This window comes from Opisthorchis viverrini, assembly GCF_000715545.1.
Source record: "Opisthorchis viverrini unplaced genomic scaffold opera_v5_222, whole genome shotgun sequence".
In the NCBI taxonomy this organism is placed as follows: domain Eukaryota; kingdom Metazoa; phylum Platyhelminthes; class Trematoda; order Opisthorchiida; family Opisthorchiidae; genus Opisthorchis; species Opisthorchis viverrini.
Genome location: NW_008751879.1, coordinates 264,805 through 289,516, shown reverse-complemented (window position 1 = coordinate 289,516; position 24,712 = coordinate 264,805). Strand labels below are relative to the sequence as shown.

At 45.4% G+C, this 24,712-nt stretch overlaps 3 protein-coding genes across 3 annotated transcripts in view; 2 read left to right on the top strand and 1 right to left on the bottom strand.

The window, feature by feature from the left end:
- The window catches only part of T265_08507 (hypothetical protein), a gene marked incomplete at both ends in the record, with an annotated part of 28,162 nt that extends 21,102 nt beyond the window's left edge, over positions 1–7,060 (bottom strand). Inside the window, 4 exons of the mRNA XM_009174328.1 lie at positions 2,230–2,376; positions 4,173–4,343; positions 6,785–6,920; positions 6,962–7,060. Of these exons, the coding sequence (XP_009172592.1) occupies positions 2,230–2,376; positions 4,173–4,343; positions 6,785–6,920; positions 6,962–7,060 (553 nt within the window). The remainder of the gene's footprint in view (positions 1–2,229; positions 2,377–4,172; positions 4,344–6,784; positions 6,921–6,961) is intronic.
- On the top strand, positions 1,181–9,434 carry T265_08506 (hypothetical protein; the record flags this gene model as incomplete). Its single annotated transcript, XM_009174327.1, has 3 exons — positions 1,181–1,297; positions 7,449–7,577; positions 9,237–9,434. The coding sequence occupies 3 exons, from the start codon at positions 1,181–1,183 to the stop codon at positions 9,432–9,434; spliced, it is 444 nt and encodes a 147-aa protein (XP_009172591.1).
- Positions 9,435–23,776: 14,342 nt separating this feature from the next.
- Positions 23,777–23,983, top strand: T265_08505 (hypothetical protein; the record flags this gene model as incomplete). Its single annotated transcript, XM_009174326.1, has 1 exon — positions 23,777–23,983. One exon carries the CDS (start codon positions 23,777–23,779, stop codon positions 23,981–23,983), a length of 207 nt encoding a protein of 68 aa, XP_009172590.1.
- Between the last annotated feature and the right edge of the window lie 729 nt (positions 23,984–24,712).

Below are 24,712 nucleotides of genomic sequence, written 5' to 3'. Positions count from 1 at the left end.
CTCAGCCCCTTGTAACCTCCCCGAAAAATGTAGAGGTTTCAGTGGACAACGAGCTTATTTAGGGGCAAGCTGGGTTGATTTGGGATCGAGTTAACATATACCTAAGTGAACCTTTGAATAAAACATAAAATTCCCTACCAGGAAACGCGTTCTTGTGAGGCCAAACAAGTAACTGAGATGAGAATACTGATATTCCTCCTTTCGGGTAACATTCGAATCAGAATACCAGGAAATATTTTGAACATCACCTGAAGGCTACTTGTTGAAATGACAAAGCTGTGTGGTTAAGTGACACTGGATATTGTGTTGGACTAACACACGGGAAATACGGTACCAACGAAAAAATAGGAACCGTATTGGCATACATATGCCGTGTGTCGAAATGAAGAGTAAAGCAGGGCAAGTCAATGGTAATAAAGTTCGAAAACGATTGATTGATGTGAACATGAGGCAGGGCTATTCTTACTTGCGGAATAATCAGGGGAAAACAATTCACCTTGACCACTATGAGGCCACAGTAAAATCAACGTCTGCACGTGTCACTCTCTGGAACCAGATGGGTGGCTGAAACTGCCACCAATGCACATTGCTAAACGATCTGACGATGGACGGTACGAGTTAGTTACGTTAAGCCGACGGTTTGCGCTAAATTACGTTGATTTTACATTCAACTGAATGCAACCAAGTCCCTCAAATTTTCGATAGGCTGGAATGTTAGAAAGTTTCGTTCATGCCTTCAGTCCTCTTTTGAACAAGGAACAGATGGATATCAAGTGGCTCATGATGAATTTTGCATATCTGTACATATATGATGATGAGACATTCCTGTGGAAGGGATGAATTACTGTGAACCAAAAGACGTCAGGATAGCGGAGGAACGTAATATTAAACAGAAATACCCACTGGGGGACGACAAGGTGGCAATTATTCACTAAAGAATACCAGCTGGGATGAAATACTCGTGCCAAAAAGTAAACCGGTTGGCACCAGAATTCGAAATTGCCGGTGGCAGTTAGGTTGCAGCTACCTCTTTCGCCTCTCCGTGTATCAACATCACGGTTTGCCGGAGCCTACAGCACTGAACATCTATAAAGTCGAACAATCAGTCGAGGACAATCAAAAGCGTATAGACATGATGTATGCTTGATGCCGCTTATCCTTCATCATCATCATCGATAACATGAAATCAATGTTCAACAGTGATGCCTCGCTGCCGTACAACCACCATTTATTTGAAAGTCCTATTCTGAAGAAAACAATAAAAGTGGACGGGGAAGCTGGCTACAATTATTCTCAGGTGCACACACCTCCACTCATCCAGGCAATCAGTTGGCATTCGATAGCTAACCAATAAAAAGTTTTCATCAGCTAAACAAAAAGTTTATCGTTCCAGGTGTCGCCTCTCGAAGTTTCAGTTTCAGGTTGTACAAGCTGAGGGGCGCGATTGAGAGATAGGGGAGACTGCTATGATGTAGGTAAGTGCGAGATGAAAATCGGAAGTTAAGGTTGTGGAGTTTGTGGGATGTACAGCGTTGACTACCCCCTAATGAGTAGCAAACCGTGCTTCTCGTCATCTGATAAAGTGTTCGCTCAACTTGGGGGGAAGTGTCTATGGCGAAAAAAGATAAAGTCATCCTTATTGTGGCGATTTCGTAATATTGTCTCCACGTGGAGATACGGTGTCAACACTAGTCACAGTAATTCGAAGGCAACTCATGAGCTAGGAGGAGGTTTGGCAACTTATGTATACACTAACCATCGGGCTGAAGTAAACACGGGGGCCTAAATTATAAGGGATTTTTAAGTCACGATATGCCATTGAGGTGTTCAACTCAGAAGAATAAGATTCACTGGAAGTTCGTGTACTGCATTACATGAAGAACATTCCAGAAGTTCGGTTGGTAGTTACCACCACATCCTCACCATTCTGGATGATGAACAGACAGTTATCCCGTGGATTTTCGAAAACAGTTATCACTCTCAGCCAGCCAGAAAACGAAACAAAGGGGAACTGTGTGTAGCTCTATTATGTCTTCGCTTTAATCGTTTCATGCCATACAATAATTAAGTGAAAAAACACGAGGAAACAGGCCTTGATCCGGTGTCACAAGATTCATGAATTAAAGCGACGCGATTCCCATGTCACTATCGAACGGGCTCCGTAGTGACCGAACACGTACGCCCAGTTCGAGAAACCGCATACTGGCTGATCGGTAGTTTACAGCTTACCAGTAACCCTGAAAATATAGCTCAGGTGGCCTCGAATCCACGAAGCGGAACCATTGAAACCGATCAAATTTGTATCGATACGCACATTCGGACCACATTTCCAGACACGACACACATCGCCCGGACACATGCGCGAGACCAGCGGTACTGAAGGCGTGAGAAGGAAAGAAGGAAGGAAGAGAATAATTAGACGGATCTGACGACAAATCAATACATGGAAAGGAAAATGGCGCCCCTTACTATCTAAATACCGGCAGAATGAAAACAACGAAAGGCAAGATAGGGATAACTTAAACTTACGCAAACGAGACTTAGAAAATTCATAAATAAGTGACATCAAAATTCGTTCCCGGGAAAAGCCTGCTTCAAGGAATATGTGTAAACTGGGAACGCCCCCAAAGTGTGCCTTATTCAGCTCCGAGTCGAATTTTCGGCGAAATTTCCCGGAAAAATGTTTCACGGCAACATTGTTCGTAGCTGACCCACGATGCAACACTTATTTTCGTTGACGAAGTCTTGCCAACCTACTACCGGCCTCGCAATTCTTGTGACACATCAGGTTGGTGTAGTTTGTGCCAACCGCACTTTCCAATTCAACACCAAATAGTACTGAAGCAAAGTTACACACTCATTTGCACACTAAGCCTATGTTAACAAGAGAATATGTCCATTAACTCGTTTATGATATTCCACAGCCAAACATGACGCACAAAAGCAGCCTCGTGATTCAACAGGGCGATATTCAAAATATCGGAGTATTCTTCGCGTAGCACTACTTGCAAGGAATTTTTGAGACCAAGCATAGTTAACAAGGCCCAACAAGATGGAAACTGGTGATGGATTGTCGAAGGGATTTCGTCAACCATATGAGTGGCATTATTTCAAGAAAACTGCGTCGGTTCCAACTGACACGTAGGGGGTGAAGGTTTTTATGCCGTACACTGGGTTGAAGAATATCATTAAGGACAGGAGCATCTGAGTCTCTCAGCGACACATAGTGGGCGTAGGGCTCTAACTATTTAAATAAGTCTATTCCGATTACTAGTGGAAAGTCGCATGCTTCTACAATTTTTCTCCAAAACGATAAAATCCTAATCACCCAGTCTCTTTTGACCATCCCTGGAAGCCCTCAGTGTGAAAACATATCGGAGAAAACGCAGTTCCACACTGGAACGTAAGGTAACTGACAGGTGACGGTTCTCAACAGACCCCTGAGTGCTTACCAATCGATCTCAGGCCCACGAGTATAAACCGAGACCACTAATTCATATAAGGTAACACGACCAGCCCCATGCAAACTGCCTGTCCACAAATGCGTGTTGACGTTCAGCGGTCTCACCGCTGTTGACAGGTAAATTCGTATCCGATGTTTGTCAGCTACCTAACTGCCACACACACTCGAGTACAAACATGGAAAGTAGCGGACGTACGACCCCTTACGAGACAACCACACATTTCACTAGTGTTGGAATACAAACAAATGAGCATCATACTCGACGAGGACAGAACCATCGAGACGGTCTCCCTGTGACCTACCGTAATCCGGTGCATCAGTGGATCTTACCCCACACAAGACAGAGAAAGACCGGTTGCACGCTTTGTCCTGTAGGTTTTCCGCAACATTCCGGGAGAACCACGTAGACTCCAATTTAAGTGTTCGCGTTGATCAATGCTGGCATTAAAGTTCGGGCACCGTAATGTCTGTTTTCAAAATCCGTAGACCAGTCACCATTCACCATAAAAGTGTAAAAATTGACCTACTGTCGATGACCTTCAGCGAGTTATGGATCGAAGGGACTCTATGACGTTGAATTGTATCGAATTTCGCATCAAGAGTTATAACCAGCAAGCCTAGCACTGGCTGATCACACAAAACCACAGTATAGAATGACATAAAGCGTGTATGAAACACATGTTTAGGGGAGCAAAGACCGAAGACTTACACCAACTAGTGAACTCCCATTTCATTTCTATGTAGAAGTCCGGTGCTTCGCGCAGTTTTCCAAGTAAATCCGACACTATCAAAGCTTGATGGCGCACAATTTGAGCATCTCGATGAACAAGAACCAGCTTTACGAGTTGTGGATCTCCAGTGGCGATTGCTTCCTGAGCCACTGTGAAGCACAAGATTTGGACGAACAACAATCACGAAAAACAATCACTATGCAGGTAAACGGTGGCTGACTGTTTACAAACAGCCAAAAACCAGGACACATCACATTATGCTAGTTGTAGCTATACATTTGTCGATGATGCACATTGCCCTAAATTCATCGATGGACTGCGCTCGTAATGATCTGGACCTGAAGGTGTGCTGAAGCTATCTTTTACGCACAACTGCCGTGAAGCCACGACAGGTAAGAAACTGAAATGACCGCTGAGCCAGGAAACAGGTTAGTTCCTATATGCTTTTGCTATTGGAGGGAGTACTCAAAGTGCAGAACATGACATTTATGAGCTAAAATGAGGATCATAACGAAGGGAAATATGCGAAATGTAGTGTTGTAATGAGACTATTTAATTGCCAGGGTGTATACTTAAGAGGCATGGACCACATGACTCAAAGAAGGTATATTACCGTTCTGAGGCATATTACATATGCAGACATAATCCTTTTGTGGGGCGAAATAATATCTTCAGTATTTTTAATGGGTAGTCTGGCCGAACGAGCAAGCAGTAAAAACGTGAAAATTGAAGCAAAGTTTGGAAAATTTAATAATACCTTGAAGTATGACCACACGAAAATGAACACACGTCATAAGCCAGTGAGTGGTGCTTACAGTGTCAAAAAACCTTAGGGAAGAAATGCAATCTATTAAACAGCAGCTTTATTAGAACCCTCAACGCCCCGTAAAAAGGGAGACGAATTCCCGTTTTACTACATATACCGATGACTTGAATGATACTTTTGACGATCAGTGATTGGGTATGTTCGCTAAATATATCCTTAAATTGAAGAATGCTGTGTTTCACTTATGAGCATTTTCTAAATCGAGACTCAGACTGGAGGTAGCAAAAACAGGAAACGCGTTTATTTTATGAAAAAGGATCGAAGGCGAGAATGCTAGAGGGCTCGTTTGCAAGATTTAGACCCAGGAATGAAGATTACTAAGCTATGCTTTCTGGTAAATATCCTCTTGTTAGTATAGGGAGCCACTTGTGAAGACAAATGACCAATGAGAGGCGCTCAGTTCTGTTGTCAGATTTGCTTGTCAGTTGTTGAAAAAATGGCAGTTTACCTAATACACCACATCTGGGGGGACCCTACTGTCCAAAACATGATAGATTATTTAAAAACCCCAGCTGCAGCAACTACTACTACAGCACGAATGTTAACAGATTTTTTCTTTTAAGATTCCCGGAAAATGGAAAAGCCGACTGTGGCTGAAGAGATTGTGCACCTTTTTTTCATTATTAACGGCTTTGATAAGCATTCGACAAGTCATTTAACATCAGTATCCAAAGTCGTTTTTTTTCAAACGATCTCTGGGTATTATGAAACAATCTCTGCTATTTGGCTTCCAATTTACCAAGTTTACAAAAAATAATGCCTCTAAAGTATTATCTAAAGCAAAACGGAAACATAAAACTTAGATAAATCAAATCCCACCCTCCTGGCCGGAACGCTTTGGTTTCAGCGTTAATCGCAGCAGTTTCGGCAACTCATAGACATTAGGGTAGCCATAAAATGTTAATATTTACTCTAAAGCTGTGCACTGTATTTCTTCAGGAATTTACTCGACTTCACATAACCAAGCGGTTTTTACCACGGTTTTTCATTGCACACATGGGTTGAGAGTACGCGCGACAAGAGAACCTTCGCAAAAACGATGACACTCTATTAAATTACATTACTGAAGACATACTAAAAGCCCCCCCCCCAAGTTGGACGGCGTGTATTTTTGAAGTAGGCCCCCGGACATAGCATCACAGGCTAAGACGGTCGTTAAAACCTAATAATATACTCCTTGTTTGCCAGAACATCAGATTAGGTCTGCATTTCCGTTTATAACACACCACTTTTGGTAACACACTGACTATTAATTTAAAACTAGTTGTTTGGCAGCGTACGAATGTGAATGCAAGTACACAGCGATTCAGTGATTGGATTCAGTAAAAGCAGGAAACGAATGAGCGTTACCACGACTGGTTTTGTCAAAATACACGAAAAATAGGAAGCCAAGCGCATCTGACATGACGAATCATCCATCTGCGCGAGTACATGGCAGACGCGTCTGCTCATCTTCGGCGGCCACAGCGTCAGTGGAGTATTCAGTTTTGCTAATACTGTCGTCGCACAACTCAACAGAACACTCTACCCAACTGTATTCGAAATTGTCGTGTCCCTGTATGTATGTTCCCATGGATATTTTAGTGTATCTGAGTCAGTCGTTTCCCGTCATCTCACCATTTGACTTGAAAGCATTTCTGGATGGAACGTACTACTCATAAGGCTGCTGAAAACTATTCGATACGTTTCAAGTTTTCATTATATTACCTATTTCGGGCTACAAATTGTGAACAAAGTTTCCGATTTACAACTTGCACAACTTACCGGACCAGTAGAACTTCGAGACAAACGATGCATTGGCCCCATGACGCAGCAGCACCCTGGCAGCTTCCAAGTGGTCTAAAACAACTGCAAGCATCAGCGGCGTGCGCCCGTGTGGATCCAGCATTTCAATGTCGTACTAATAGTGGAAATAACAGGTCATAAAATGCAAACCCATACCTTCTTTTGCTGAAGCAGCTCCTCCAAACCACTGTAATTGTTGTTCCAAGCATAATAGTGAAGAGGATACGTGGATTTCACTTGATTTTCAGTCCCCATAGTGACAGCTAAAAAGGAAAGCTAGTATGCTGAACTGCAACGCACAAAACATCGTTCGGAAGCATTTAAACTCTCTTCAAATTCGAGGTATTGCTTAACTAGGAGTCCACTCCAAAACAAAGCCAGCACCTAACAACGATGGGTAAGCTGTTTCCCAACAAAGTCATTAAGTGATAAAAGTAGCAGTAGGAAAGAAAAATTACTGAACCAGGTGAAATCGCTAGTGTTTCCTCCTCTAGTTCCGGGAACAGGCTACAAGTGCACAGCCTAACTACGGTCTTATAAGTCCACACTTTATGATTTCTTAGTATATTCTTCGGTTTTGACAGTTCATCACACTTGACAATGATGAACAGCTTACTCAAAACTAATTTTCTGATATATCGAGATGGCTCAGAACGAATTTACTGACCGGAAGATCCGTGGTTCGAACCCAACCTCTACATCTCTGTTTCTGTCTGGTATTGGGCAACCCAGCAGATTCCTTCAGGTGGCACGGCAACTAGACATCAGAGGAGTATTACGGTTGAACGATTATTTTATTATTTTATGTCCCACTTTGATGTTAAACACTAAGTCGATCTGCTCGACGAATGATCCACGATTCCGCGGAGCCACCCGTTAAATCAGGGTATTATAACATTACGAATTGATGGGACGCATTCCCAGACAAACTGAATTCTACTTATCCGGTCTTGATTTATTTTGTATCACTGAAACTTAGTTTAGTTCGATTTATCTCAAACGGGACACTGTCAGTCAGTCGTGAGTTGGTTGTTTTGTTCACGCATGAGTATTACGGTGTTGTGGCAAAAGTTCATTCTTTAAACACGGCGACAGACGGCCTTCTGCCAACATCCAATTCTAAGCGCCATCATGTGCACTGTCTGGAGTGCGCTGCATATTGATGAGTTCTAGTACGAGTCTCGCCCGTCATTGAAGGATCAGACCTCAACCTCAGCTGAAACAACATTCTATGAGTTTGTGATTGCAATCGGTTGTCCAGCTACGTGAGGAGGAATTCAAGAGAAAGCCCTAAGATTAAGTCACAACCGCGTCAGTATCAGACCCTATCTGAAGCTAAGGAGGCGAGCCGTGGTTGGAGGACATCAACAACAATAATAAGTAATGGAAATATTGACAGTACAATACTAATAATAAATATTTCAAGACTCAGGTAAGTCTCACAGCTGAACGTTCTGGACCCAGCAGCAACATTATATCCGCCATGATGAACATCCTCATCTCTGCCCCAAGAGAAAAAAACGTTTTTGTCCCACTAGACGTTCGAACACTGGTGGCCTACGCTAATACATCATCCTACTAGGGGGTTGTCGAGATTGTGGAAAAAATCGATGTTACATCTCCTGGCGAATCATAGTTCGTTGATCAAAAAACAACCATAGGATTGGTTTAACATGCATCTTAATGGCTGCCGAACAGAGAAAAAGGAGATCATCTGATTCGTTTTACGTTATCAGACGTATCATGGAACAGTTTGGTTCAGAATGTTGTACAATTTATCTAAGCCTTGTCTTTCTGCTCCTGAGTGACTGGTCGAAGCGCTCATCATCAAACATTAAATTCAACAGCAAACGACAAGGGAAAGTCCCAGACCTGAGTTCATGAGTTCCCGTAGCAGTGATAAAAAGCCACAGCCTCAGAGACTTCAACAGAGGCAAGCCGGTGCGGTCAGACGTTCTCGGATGACATGGCAACGGGACTGGATGGTGGTTACTGTTTGTTCACAAAAGGCACTGCTCACTCACCAGTGCCACAAAGTTCAGTCCCCAAGAACACACTATTGAGTGACAGATCAATAGGCTTTTTGATCTCACCTCTTTGGTTTTTTATGGTTGGCACCCTGTCATATCAACTGCGCCTGAGTTCTGCAGTAATCTAGTGGGTAAGGAAAAGTCGGCCAGGAAATCGCACACCCGGATTATCAAACAGCCACTCGTGACCATTGGCACGTTACACGAAACGGTCGAGAGACCAGACTCATCAACATCATCACTGACAGTAACACCAGATGAAAACACTGGGGCTTCGGTGCTATACAACTATGTCAGTTTACCTGAGTAAAGCCATGCAATGGGCAGAGATTCAACACAGTAGGACTAGCGCTAACCTATAATAAACACACCTCCACCATCATCATTGTCATCATCGACAGCATGACATCAGCGTTCAAAACCGATGCTACAACTATGATCTATTTGAAAGATTTATTGTGAAGAAAAGAACAAATGTGGACGGGGAAGGGGCATGGTGCTACCTTACTACAATTATTTTGTGGTGCATACACCTCCAAACACTCATTCAGGCAGTCTTTGTAGAAACTAACGAAAAGAACGCTACTGAAATCAGTTAGCAGCCATATATTGCAGTGTCTCCAGTCAGGCGCAGTGGGGGTCACGCGGTCCCCATTGTGGAAGGCGAGTAGCACTGAGGCCTCCAAAAATCAGTCAGATAATCTGGACAGAAATCAAAAGCGGTCAGCAGCCATTTCGTTCAGTGTCTCTAAATAAGCACAGTGAAGGTCATGTAGACTACACCTGGAAGAGGAACAGCAACATCAACACCCAGACTTTTCGTGACACCCTTTGTTTCCTCGTCATGTCTAATTCTCTCCACCTTCAGGTTTCCGTTACTCTGAAGCGGGTACATAAAAAATACCTGTCTTCTCAGCAGGCAGAAACTTGACGTTCGAAACGCAAGTCCTGGCTACCTTAGCTTGCAGCGCTGGATGCATTCTTTGAAGGAAGTGCTTTCTGTTTCATCAAATATCCGTTTCCTGATCACCTGATTCAGAATTCGCTGAATCCAGCCAATTCCAGCTTTGGTTCTCAAACTTCGGTGATCAAAGACCTGAAGGTGTTTCATATCTTCCTCCCCAATTGACGACAACTCAGCTGTACAACAATACAGCCCGCAATTTCGTTCCATACACGCGTGCTGTGAGACCAAGAGATGCCTTTTTGATGCCGTAAAAGGATCAGATTAGCAAACGCAATTCTGGTCTTGGATATTCGTTAGTTCACTGTCATTCTTCCAACAGAGCTAATGCAACTCTAAAACACGTATACCGTTCTACAAATTACAGTGCAACCCCTTGAATACTTTGGGGTATGTTCAACCACTACATATCACAGCAAGATTTTACACTTTGTAGGCGTGAGGCACATGCCGAAGGAGGAAGGACCTTGGTTGGTCTTCCTAGCATTGCTTGCGCTCCCAGCTCTTTTCCAGAAAATGAGAAGAATGTCAACCACTTCAAGTCTACATAGTTATCGCAAGCAGTGACATAAACACTGGCGTTTTGGAGTCTTTCAGTATTCGTCCAATTGCGCCCCCCATGACAATATTTAGCAATTACGGAAGGGGCAAACACCCACTAATTGTAGGAGAGCTGTTGGTAGGCTACTCGTACACTCCCACACGAACACAAGTATCAGAATGAAAACAGCACACGACACTAAAGAACTTCTGAGACGGTGTCGTGAAAACGTGGAAAGAATGAACCCATCGACAGTATCCAACGTACTATTGTAGGGTTCCTAGACGCATGCCAACACGACGAAGTATGAAGGTGTGGACCAAACACCCACTTCCCGGCCGGAACCCTGATTACGGTTCTCGGGTCCCGTCTTCACGACATAAAACATGTGACGCAAAGTCTGGTTACAACAGGAGTCAAGCGTGATTGTGACTGTCACACTCACTGCGAACACCCTCTTGAAACTGGGCACCACTATCGGCTCACCCTCATTGAACTGGGACGGTATCTCCCTCAGGTGGGGACGGATTTCATCTCCATCGTGGGACGGGGTGGATGGGAGTTCGCCAAGACGACCAGCTCGGTAATGCGTGAGGAACAAAAGTCATTCACTTCATACCGACACCGTCGGTGGTTCCGAGTTCACTGTCCAAGAACGCGTTGCTGGTTAAAAATCCAACTTAGTAACCGCATGTAGTCAGTTGAATTGCTCGTGAAAGTGTTCGTCTCAACAACTCAAGCACTCTTATTTTTAAAAATAAGGAAGCAGTTATCATTGATTATCGTTTCACTTGCCAGAGGTTTCTTTGGGCCTGTTGCGCTCATCAGCTGAAACAGTTTACGCACATTACCGGAGTTTCCCAGCTCCTCCATCTCTTCTGTTTTCTGGATCTGTCAAGCCTCTCAAATCACGCAGATGTCCTCTTTCACGTGAAGTTCGACAGTTCGTCAAACTCGACCAGGAAGGATAGACGTTCAAACTACGAGCAAATTTAATTTTACTCGAGATCAAGTGCCTATATCCCGTCGGTTGCGCCGTTCCCTAAGAGGATAGCCAATTATCTCACAGGGTTGCAAACGGTACCTTCCAGTAAGAAACAACATCAGATGCCTTGCTCGAAAATGACTATAGTAGGTGGTTTCGGTAGGTCACATCAGGGTCCAAGAGCTTCTCAATAGCCAGGCCAGGTGTGTGAATCTTGCCCGCCCGTGAAAACCGCAACCAGAAGCAGCAAAGAACAAGCACATTGTCCGAATCCATATGCGTGTTACAGAAGGAGCAAAATCGGTAATGGAGCCCGCTTATAGCTAATGGTGATGTGGTTTGTATTGGCGGTTGGCTCGCATGTGGGACCAAGTATGTGACCAAGCGGCTTCCGTTGATACGGAAGCTAGCATGGCACAGCAAGTCTGTTGTCGGTAGATAACTGCAGCAAGCGTTTGTCATTGTCCTTGAGTCTCGATTCCAATTGAAGACTACCACTCAACTGAGCCTCAGCAACACACAGTCTACCAACACGCGTATTCATTTCTCCAGCAACCACAAAAATACCTGAGCTATTAGCCTGGCAGGCACTTAAAGCGTCGTAATGACAATATATGAGTGTATGGGAGCTATAGTCTGATGGAAAGTACGCAGCTACAATGAACAAGCAGCGATTACCAGGGTATTTTCGGAACTATCTCACAGATATATCTCACAGGTATAATTATCAACGGGTTACCATTCAAACAGAAGCCTTGCAGCTCGGTAGCCTAGAACAACGCCAGCTCCGGCGGAATCAGCCACAGCGACTTCTGAGTCACCCGGTTCGCAACCGCAAGGGAGAAGAAAAAGTCCAACAACCGTACTTGAGTCTCAAACCCCCATTTCGGATAGGAAGCACATGTCGTTAGAAAACAAAACCAGAGTACAAGCAAGAATAGTCTGATATCCAGTTTATTTCAGAGTGCCAACGATGAAGGCTGTAAGATGAACTTAATGTCGGGGTTTGAAGGACAATTTCGATGCGTATGTGGTCGTGACGGTCGAGCCAACCGTATATATTTTAGCTAACGGTGACAGGTGGTAAATGGATCCGCCAATTCTCAACAATAGACCCATGGAGATGGCGTTGGCTACGGGATAAGGAGGGAAGGACGAATATATAAAAAGGGGATGGAGGCGTCCGCAGTAGCTACTTTGGCATACCCGCCGTGCTTTATGCAAAAATAAAAAAACGTTCAGTTGTAACACCCTTCCGGTGTCTAGCTGTCACGCTATCCAAAGGAAGCACGAGGGCTGAGATACTGTCAGGTTGCCCAAGCCTAGGCAGGGGAAATCTAGAGGCAGAGTTCAGGTTCCAACCACGGACCTTGCGGCCAGTAAATTCGCGCTCTAACTTCTTGGGCCATCTCGCCCCAGTTGTCTTACTTGTGGCACAAAGTAACTCATGATTGTATGTGGGACGTGACGCGACCATGGCACCAAAACCTAGACAGGAGGACGATTAAGGTGTTTGACGGAAAGAGCAAGCCAGCATGCAGCGGTAGTTGACATAAGACCGTCATAATGTCATATTTTTAAGAAGAAAGTCATTATACGTGTTCAAATCCCAAGCCTGGAAGATCAGGAGATTGTGTTAGTCGGGCCTCTACCCAGGGACCAAATTGGGGTGACAGGTTCTCTGACTGTCACGCGTAAATGCCGAGCGACCACCTGACTGGCACCCGCTTTGAAACATGAAAAAGTCTGATCAGGCTCAGGATTTAGAGCTAGTTCAGTAAAACTCCAGTTGGGTTTTGTTTACAACATAACACATTCAGGTTCGCTTCCTTTGCGACTTGTTACACAGGGAACTACCAAAGGTGATGGACACTCCCTAATCCGGGTATATGTCCCAATCATGTATATACCTGTCGATCTTATTGAGTGGTCACTGAATTTCAGGTTCATACTCATATCAGTTTATTCATCATCTAGCGGGATTACCGAGACAGATGAACCATCGAAGTTGTTAGTCGTGGTCGATTGTTAGGTCTTGGTCATTTCAGAGGACCAGGAAGTTGGCTTCTATCAGCTCGGGTCATCTCCTGCTTGAGTCTATGCTCTCCTACGTTGTCCCTAGCCGCCAGTTCAAAAAGATGCTTCATGGCTGGATACTACCCAATTCGACATTTCACAGAAGAATTTCTCCCCGCGCCGTTCTGAATACCAGAGTACATAGGTCGACGATACTATAACTCTGAAACTACCTGAAGAATCGCAGCCCCATCAAGTTCTGGGAACCTCACCAACTCAATTCAATATTGTTGAGCTGCTTGTCGTAGAGCTTTGAGATGCTCTGTAGTAAATTGAATTGGATTGCATCAGTCGACTTGTTCGAGAAGGGAAGCCAATAGATACATGTGCTCGCACGATGCAATGACAGGAGTCAAAAGGTGTACTCCAAAGTGAAGGAAAATATTGTGTCGAAGTCCCTTCACGGTAAGTGATTGTTACTACATCCCGTAGGATTATTGCGGCAACGAAGACCGGTCACCACGATAAAGTAACAACCTTGGGTGCAAACACCCTGAAAAGTAGCGAGACGGGAACTTATTGTGATGCAACGGTTTGCGCAACCAGTAACCCATTGTACCGCATCTTAGGATTCCCATTCAACATCTTGTTTCTCTTACAAGGATAGTGAATGGAAAGGGTTCTGAGGAACAGTCTCCTGGTCCTCCATGTTGGGGGTTGGAACATGTGCCACGTGTTCCGTAAAAATGGTAACGTACTTGCATTTCCAGTCAAACACCGCAGCTTCGCTGTCAGACTTTCAAACCAAAGGCTTTGGTTGAGGACCATAATCGTCCTCCTGTCTAGGTGTGGACACCCTGACAGTATCCCAACCCACCTACAACTATGGGCTGCACAAACACAAACGAACTCATTCCACATCGGCCGTCCCGTGATGCTATCAGCCGGGTCGCCTTACTCGCTACATACATAGTAGCGGGTAAGCGGGAACAGGTTGCTTGTGACGCCTTCCTTCTTTCTCTTACACATTTTTTCTTCCCCCTCTCCCCATTCCATCAATAAATCTCCTGTTGTAGGCCCAGCACTTAGGACTGATGACTCCGTTCGTCTTGCATCGGTTTTGCATGCAACAACCGCTGGTCACATGGCACCGATATCCTCAGGTATCACTATGTTTCAAGCCTCGATACCCAGTCTGTCTAGCCGCTCTCAATGTCCGCAATCTGAAGCAAGCAGAACAACAAGCTGCTGTGTCTCAGAAACAAGAATTCAAGGTGCAAGCACAGTGATTGAGCTAACCGCCCCATCGGTCTCCATCGCTTCCCGCTGTGCACCTCTGGTGATCCACAGGCTGTTTCGAAGGGATGTCCTGAATCACCGGGTGGAAGTATCCTTGTTTGACTGGATACTCGTTGATAGCCGCCTGTGTGTGGTTTGTCTGGCGACGTTTGTGAAGGAGTCCCACAAGCGGAAAGTTGATAAATGTCTTTTTATTGTGTCTGCTAACTCCCCAAATGATGGTATCTCTGACTCCATAAAAGACAAGTTCTATGACGCCCTGAAAGCTCTGTTGAGGCGAGCTAAAGAAATCAGATATCATAGGGGTTTCCGGATATCCAAATGCACAAGTAGCAAGGTTAAGCGCATCTGAGACTCAGTTAAGTGGTCGGCATGCACGTACGGACAATGGTGAACGATTGCTTCCTTTGTGTGCTGACGGGAGGCTATTTGTATGCGATACTAGCTTCCGAAATAGCCGAAGCTGCCTGAAAACATGGTGTCTTCCAACGGCGTGTCGCCCATGGGCTTTAATCGATCACCTCGCCATTAGTTACCAACAGTGCGGATCAATAACTGACTGCCGGTCGTTTTGGAATACACTTGTGGATTCTGACCATGCACTCATCTAGAGTCGCTTTTCCCTTCGTTTTCCAGAGCCACGTAAGCTGAGGAAAAATCGCCTGGCAACTGAAAGACTGGCAGATCTAGATAATAGACGAACTTACCGGAATCGTGTTCGAAAGTCTCTTCCACACGTTCCACCATAAGATGGGAATTCATACTGGGATGAAATCGCCACCACTTTGCACAGTGCTCGGAGTTTTGCTTGTGGAACGGCACTACCAGGCTTATTGAAGCACTATATATCAGGCCGAACAGTGGCACCGAGATTACCCAAGTGGTTAGAGCGCAAACCTACTGACCGGCAGGTCCGTGGTTGGAACCCGACCTCTGCCCTTCGACTTCCTCTGTCTAGGCCTGGGCGACCTGGCAGTATCCCAGCTCTCGCGCTACCTTCGGGTGGCATGGCAGCTAGGCACCGGAAGGGTGCTACAGCCGAACGTTTATTTTTACTGCTTAAATCTAAGATGAATGTCCCAACCGGTCTCGAACATAAATGGACGCGGGGAATTATTAGATGTCAAGTGAACGTGAGCGTGCAAACCGACCGTGAATTCTGGTGAGCACAGAAAGCTAAGAAAATAGAAGAGGCGCAGAGAGCCGGTAATGCCGAATATTATTTCGCTCGACCCGTGCAGCCGGTCCACGGAACCCACTTGGGAGCGAAGCCATCAAGGATTAGAAGGGAGTGACTATCTTGAATAAAGAACGCCTCGACAGCTGGACCGAATACTTCGAACATCGATTGTCGTTGCTACCAGCTGCCACCCATCTGGAACCCACAGCTGACGTAGAACTCTGGATGGGCAACGTGCAACCCCCTACAGCATCGGAGATTTGTGACTGCGTGTGTGCTCTCAAGCGTGTCCATTTTTAAAAAGAGGCTCGTGGGGAATGTAATAGCCATAGAAGGACTAGCTTAACCCCGGTAACGAGACTGCTGGCGTCGCTTGTGCTTTGTAGCCTTTTGGTGGCTCGTGAGACACTGACTCGGGAGAAGCGATATTCTTGTCTGTTAAGGGTTATGTTGACCAGATCTTCGCAATCCGTCAGGTGCTAGCGCAATGTCATACGTACAACTGATCCACACTTCTAGTTTTCCTAGATTTCCCTTACGCATTCGACTTGGGTGGCCGGTCTGTTCTCCTTGAAACGCTCCCCCATCACAAGACGCCCCGGAAGTTTGTGAGCATACGTTTCTTGTATTATCAGACATTTAAACGTGTGAGAGCATACAGAGAGCATCCCAGAAGCTTCCGTACACAAAGCGGTATTCGTCAGGGGTTCCCGTCCTCTCGATTCTTATTTAATTTCGTGATAGATGAGATGAATACTGGAAGGTTTTCAAAGTCCCGGTGTTCGAATAGCTCTTGACGAAAAACTTGGAATATGCAGATGATATCGTTCACGTCTTCGAAGAGAAGTTACAGGTGTTCTTGGATGAACTGACCAAAGTCATCCCGTCAATTGGTATGCACTTTGCACCCGCAAAGTGTAAGGTCATGCTCGTGGAAATGCAGTCACTTACAATCCAGAGAGAGGCATTTGAAGGTGTAGAGCCTTGGAAGTTGTATTAGTTTTGGTCGTGGTGTGACAGATGAGGTCTATGCACGAATCTTCAAGGCTCGGGTCGACTTTGATAATTGGAGACAACCATGGCATCAGATTAGTATACTCCTGAGTCTCAAGAGACGTGTGAATCAAGCTACGGTGCGGGCTGTTTTGTTCTATGGCTGTCAGAATTGGCCTATTTGAGCAGCGGAACTGAGACGTCTTCAGGTGTTCGACAATCGTTTCCTCAGGACCGTAGCTAGTGCAGGTTGGTGTTGGCGAATCCGTATAGACGCATTTAGAAGGTGAATTTTCGGTTGTACAACAGGAACTTCTATGGAAGAATGTATTCATCACCAGAAGCTGCGTTGGTCGGGCTATCTATTGCGTACAACAAACCGTCGCTTGCCGAGGAGAGTGCTGTTTTTCGTGCCCAATCCAGAGTGACAGAAGCAGAGGGGTAGCCAACCCTAGACCTGACAGGGGGGTATGAAAGAGACTGCTAATCGAACTCAATGGCGTTCGTCTTGTCAGTGACTATCCAGATTGTCTGAGTGAGTATCTGAAGGGATATACATCTCGGAATGATTGTAGCAAGGTAGCACAATGTGCCTTCTCTATCCAACTTATTCATTTCTTCACAATATGGCCTTCGAATAAAACACGCTTTTACGGCGACGAAGCATCAGTGTTGAACACTGATGTCATGCTGTCAATGATGATGATGGGTCCCGATCTTCCGGCATTTACAGAAACTTGGGTGTGTTCGGACATACCCAAATCAGGAAAGAAAGAAAGCGTTCAGCTGTAGCAACCTTCCGGTGCCTAGCTGCCATGCCACCCGAAGGAAGCACGAGGGCTGGAATACTGTCAGGTTGCCCAAGCCTAGACAGGGGAAGTCGAGTGGCGGAGGTCGGATTCGAACCACAGACCTCAGTCTTGAAACTCCACTGCGTTTGGTGTACACTAAGATGACAAATAAGCACTATTTACCGCATCGACCTGAATCGGTTTTAATTAAGTCAGACAACCATACAGCGCAAACACGAGTGTTTATGAGATCCAGCCCAGCAAAGCATTTTTAGCCTTGGTGTTGAGTGCGATTCTCACACCCTAGATACCATAGGCCATTGCGTCAGGATTATCAGATGGTCAAATAGTGAAATGTGAGACATTTGAGTTCGTCCTAGGCGGCTTAAGGTGCATGACCGAAGTGACGTGTTTCGGAAGCATAACACCCCAACAGGGACTTGAAGCAAGGTTCCAGCAAGAGATACCTGTTGTCGGGCTTACGCCACCCTTTCTGATCCGTCCGCCGAGCTCGGCGGTTAAGTTGCAGTCAAACTATCATGCCCGACAAACAGACCAACAACCTATCGGCGCACTTGAGCTACTTACGGGCTGCAACATCGCTCACGCCCCTGCTATTTAGTCGCTACACATTACGAACTCCGGATGATCATGTAACTACTGCAACCCGTTGCGCGGATGTTGGTATAGACCTGGGGCTTCACTGCTCAACTAGATACCTGTAAGCAGCCGAGTCTGTGCCGCCTAACTCTTCACTTCGGTAAAAACTCGCACTGGTTGAAATGTTTAACGATCATTGTTTACCGTGTTCAGTTACGCAACAATGAACTATAACAGTCACTGAAAGACGACTCATTACAAACTGACAATCCTGTTGTCTAGCAGAAACAAACTCCCAATTTGGCGGTAAAGAGACTTTGTGAGACATAAGTTAGGGGAACATACCAAAGCCCAACACCGGCCTACTACGACATTGAACGTAATTGGGAAGAGATAACCACGGTTGTAAGTGACTCCGAGAACTCTGTTTATGCTGTCTCCGAACGCATGCACGGGAGATAGTGGACTCCATAACGATCGGTATCACTCAGTGATGCGAAGCGTCATATACCCTCGGACTAAGAATAAATTTCAGCTAGGTCGGTTAGACGACAGCTCAAGCGTAGCTTGTGTGTGGATAGAGGTGTGGTGAAACCAGAATGTCTGGGAGATGGAAGAGACCAGTGCGGCTGGCAACGCCCGAAGCTGTTCCAGCCCATCCACAGAATAGGATCTCAGTAGCACCCACGAAATAAAATATTAGAACCATATTATTAAAAAAGACAAAAAGCTACATCACTCAGTCGAACTTTCTCAACTATTTACTTGGCCCTATGTTCCTGTAGCTAGGTCGTTCATTCAATAAGCTTATTTTGAGCCACAGTATGCGAGTTTAGACTCCCTCAGGTAATGAAGCATTTTTAAGCACTTTTAAGTGCCATCGGTCCGCTGATCTAAATGAGTGTCTCTCGACAATGAGCGGAACCTTTGGCTAGGTTGTTCGCACCTGGGGACGAAAATATGTATGAAACGGTAACCGAACCGACTCCTCCAATTGTAGGCACACAAATCTCACACGTACCGTAACATAACTGCTGACTTATCTTATATCACGACACCCGCCCTCGGTGTGTGAGGCGCAAGTCCGAAAGCATCGAGCCCGATTTCAACCTGGAATGGGGTACAGTGATCACACCTTTGCACAACGCCAAGTGGTATGGCAGCTGTGCAACTAAATAGTGTTACAAATGAGTATTATTTACAATGATTAGAAGAGCGTGTTCTCAAAGTTCTGAAGCATTGTTTGAGTTCAATATTATCCCTCCAGTCCGATCAGATCGTTCAATGAACTGTCGGGGAGCTTGCCGACAATTAGTGGAGTTGGTCAAGGTTGACCCCTCTCTTCCAAATTGGCCGATTTCGTTCCTTGACCTATGGTTCACTGCACCTCTGTACACATTACTGTCCTGTTTGGGGCAGGCCATCCAGCAGAAGTATGCCTTGGAATATAGCTCCCACATCAGGAAACGACACAGACTCCCTTCAGTTCAGTGAGTTCCGTGTACACGCTCGAGAACACCACGGGCAGAATTTCCTGCTTCCTGGACGGCTGTACTCAATTCTTACCAGAAGCCACTCGCAGACCATTTTCGGGCAGAATTTGATGAGCTCCTCCAAGGTACGAATCTCAGATGATGAACTCGTCCCTTAGATTACGGGTGAAAATGATGGAAGACTACAACAGAGTAGAAACTGGATAAAAGGATGCATCCAAGAATAACCGCTACTTCAGAACTGATCCTCACATTGTGTTGTTGATGGCGATGTTTTCCATTCGGCTGTATGATTGCTCAACGGTCCATGGGACGCCAGGTAGCACAACGGCACCTAGTCCGCATTACTGCTGGGAAACAATTCACGGTGGTTAAAAAGTTGCAATGAACGCCAACCACTGTCACTGATTTTCTCGGGCAGTGGAAAACTACTGGGACTTTATGCGAACTACTTTCCTCCGGGTTACGCTGGTGCCTCCTTCTGCGACGTGCTCTTGAAGAATCAACAGGAATTCTAGCATACACATGCCCAGGGGAGGCGTCAGTCAATGCATGACCACCCAGCTAACTGTGGAACCATCCGCGTAATCGTTCTTTGAGTTCTTTTTAGTCAACATTCGCCTTCGATAATCGGATGGCACACGAGGGTTTCGTATTCTACCAGTGGTTACATATACGTACGACCTGACCCCGGCACAGAACCATTCGTCTGATACGAGAATGAATGCCACATTGAGTGCTGGTGCAGCGTCAGCCATAGTCCTAGAGTCACCTCACAACTATGTTTCCAGACCCCTGAACACATACTCTTCAACAGCGGACAATGTCCCCGGGCAATACTTCATGGTTTCACCCTAGCCAACTTGGGGGTGCTGAAACGGCACTGTTCACTGGTAGTCTGATTCATTTGAATACTCCCAGGTGTGGCGACATCATACAGTTTCCCCTTCGTCTTTGTATCTATCCATTTTCCGGAACTTTAAACTTTCCGCGTGGTGTGAAATTTTCGTTCACTGAGTTGCCACTTCGTTTACGTGGATAGATAATAGAACAACTAGGGATTTTAATCAAGCGAACCCATGCTGAACCATCCGACGTTGGTACGATAAGAAGGTTTCGACCCCCGTAAAAGTTTGAAATCAATGAGTGAATCAACTTGTGGGAAAAATCCACGGGATGTTTAAATCAGCCATCATGTTCGTAACGCGCGCGGTTTTTCAGGGCAAAGTTCATTAGAAACTGCATTAGAAACTCCTTCAGAAAAACGCACGATCATTGTAAGCACAATAAGTATGTATGTAAATAGGAGGCATTTGGCTCGTAGACTGGGATCGTGAGGTGTCACGTCTGGACTCGGATTCATATTGTCAGTGGAAGTGAAAGGTTTGCCACACTGCATGCGGTCACAGGGAGTCGGGAACTCCCCTCTAAAATGAAGCCAATAAAAATGCCGAAGTTCCTTTCGATCTTGACATAAACTACTGAAGGCGCAGTTTCCTCCGGTGAACACGCCTTTCAGGAGTGATGTGGCGTGAGGAAGTTTCCTTGAGTTTGGTTTTGGAAGGGCCGGTAGGCGCCGATGAAACACACACGCAAGCAACGATAGGTCAGAGGAGGTAAGTTTAGGCGGGGCAACCTGCTTGGGTTCATTAAGCTGTCAAGTGAGGGCACCATTCAAGATATCCTCATCGGGTATGAGAAAAGGAGTCTGGACGAAATTAGAGTGCTTCAGGAGGTAGCGGATGACGAATTACCAGAAGATATAAAAATTAGGCCCATCTATTGCAAGAAAATCAAGATGAAAGAAACGAGATATTCAAATAGTTTTTTAATTCGAAATGAGCAAGGAACAAGGTTATATATGATCCTGGATCTGGTGGCCTGCTGTTGATCAAAGATGATTGCTCTACAGATATCTGGGGTTGGGTATAAAATGGCTGATCTGGGACAAACGGCAACAGGCTTCAATCGCAATCTGAAGGTGGAATGCTGATCGCTAGGCTATAGTTTCACGTCATCCGTCACGTGACTGAACGACCGAGGACTCATTAATGACAAAGAATGTGGGACTGATGTTAGACTATTGAAAGCTCCGGATATACCTACACCTGCACATCAATCCAAAATTATTGAAAGTGGGATCATATCGAATGTATCTGAGAAGTCAGAGGGGATGCAACCCGTGTGAGGAAACTATATGCAAGGGAACTTATTATATCATGTGAGATGAGAGGCAGCATTACTACTGCACTAAAAATCTTCATGCGTTTACACTGGAAAACGGCAAGATATTTTGGCCCACAGGCTTGTGCCCATACATATCGAGTGTATGCCTGCCTGCATTTAAATATAGGCGCATCAACGGAAAATAAAAGGTATAGAAGACCCAAGTGCAAATCGGACCCCAGGGGTGCTTTGGGGACATCCTGCCTGAGTGGAGAATTGGTTCAGGGAATGCAGTTTGCTGCTGTTAATGGCACTTTGATACCATGCATTATAAATTTCGGGTGTTCCGGATGCCTTCTGTGTTAGTTGGCCATCGCTAATACCCAGGGCAAAAGATATGAGTTCTGTCATCTGTCTTGATTAGAGGCATAAAAACAGGATCTTTGAAGAACTTTGATCACATGTCGGAAACATGCCTTATAATTTCTTCGGTTGATTCGGATGCCCTGAACGCCCTTTTGGCGCTTGTCCTTGTGGCCAGCGTTGCAGTGAATTCGGATACATGCTTTATGAGTCAGCCAGTACCTTACAATTCGGATGATATTCGAATGAATGGGGGGTCTGTACGTATAAGATACGGAGAAGTATCCGCGAAAGGAGTCGCATAGTGCTTAAACACATGTTGGCTTCTTGATTTCGCTCGCACCACTGACACAATCACTGTAGATGTGCGCATGTGAGTTTCGCCATGGAAACTGAGAAAATTGACTCACATTAGGCGGGGAAATAAAGGTGCTACGAGAACACGGATAGTTTAGGAATACACGATCGGACGAAACAGGTATGGCTTTCGAAGCTGGTGGAGAATCGTAGCTCAATCGGTACATCATGACAACGAAAAGTTTTGCAGACTGAGTGTTTGGGAAAAGCGAAACAAAATAATGTTGCCGGCATAGATTTAATGGATTCTCTGATAAGGCCGGTTGGAATGGTCGTTGTAGGCGGTTTGATGCGAGGTGGCGCGCTGGAAGATAGTTGACAGCGTAATATTTTGGGAAAGAAGGGCCCTGCTCAAATTCCAACTGGGTAGCACAGAACTGGTTTCAATAAATACAATGAAATTTACATGAGTATTTGCCTGGAATCCTGGTGTCCACAGACTCTGTAACTGTGGCCGGAGATTTCATTGGGGTCCGTATTTGCGTTTTGATCACGAAAAGTAAGTCCCGAGATCCAGGTAACGTTACCCTGCGGAAGTAGCAGCATAAGCTGCTTACAGGGTGCGCCTCAGACGCGATGAGATCGGGTGCGAGTTTAATCTGTTCATGAGATTTGAAGTTTAAAGGGTCTGTCTTATTTGAAGTGGACATAATCCAAGCCTCACATAGTTGCCTCTGGAGAACACGGCACCCCCGGTACTTTCGGCGGTATCGAGCTAGTGGGTTTGACGAAACAGAAAAAGTGGCGTTCGGTGGATTCTGTCAAGTCAACGGTCATATGAATAGCGGTTGCTCTAACAAGGATTTATTTTGAGCTTGTTCTCTTGATGATGGACTTTCAGTGGCAACGGCAAGATATTTTGGCCCACAGGCTTGTGCCCATACATATCGAGTGTATGCCTGCCTGCATTTAAATATAGGCGCATCAACGGAAAATAAAAGGTATAGAAGACACAAGTGCAAATCGGACCCCAGGGGTGCTTTGGGGACATCCTGCCTGAGTGGAGAATTGGTTCAGGGAATGCAGTTTGCTGCTGTTAATGGCACTTTGATACCATGCATTATAAATTTCGGGTGTTCCGGATGCCTTCTGTGTTAGTTGGCCATCGCTAATACCCAGGGCAAAAGATATGAGTTCTGTCATCTGTCTTGATTAGAGGCATAAAAACAGGATCTTTGAAGAACTTTGATCACATGTCGGAAACATGCCTTATAATTTCTTCGGTTGATTCGGATGCCCTGAACGCCCTTTTGGCGCTTGTCCTTGTGGCCAGCGTTGCAGTGAATTCGGATACATGCTTTATGAGTCAGCCAGTACCTTACAATTCGGATGATATTCGAATGAATGGGGGGTCTGTACGTATAAGATACGGAGAAGTATCCGCGAAAGGAGTCGCATAGTGCTTAAACACATGTTGGCTTCTTGATTTCGCTCGCACCACTGACACAATCACTGTAGATGTGCGCATGTGAGTTTCGCCATGGAAACTGAGAAAATTGACTCACATTAGGCGGGGAAATAACGGTGCTACGAGAACACGGATAGTTTAGGAATACACGATCGGACGAAACAGGTATGGCTTTCGAAGCTGGTGGAGAATCGTAGCTCAATCGGTACATCATGACAACGAAAAGTTTTGCAGACTGAGTGTTTGGGAAAAGCGAAACAAAATAATGTTGCCGGCATAGATTTAATGGATTCTCTGATAAGGCCGGTTGGAATGGTCGTTGTAGGCGGTTTGATGCGAGGTGGCGCGCTGGAAGATAGTTGACAGCGTAATATTTTGGGAAAGAAGGGCCCTGCTCAAATTCCAACTGGGTAGCACAGAACTGGTTTCAATAAATACAATGAAATTTACATGAGTATTTGCCTGGAATCCTGGTGTCCACAGACTCTGTAACTGTGGCCGGAGATTTCATTGGGGTCCGTATTTGCGTTTTGATCACGAAAAGTAAGTCCCGAGATCCAGGTAACGTTACCCTGCGGAAGTAGCAGCATAAGCTGCTTACAGGGTGCGCCTCAGACGCGATGAGATCGGGTGCGAGTTTAATCTGTTCATGAGATTTGAAGTTTAAAGGGTCTGTCTTATTTGAAGTGGACATAATCCAAGCCTCACATAGTTGCCTCTG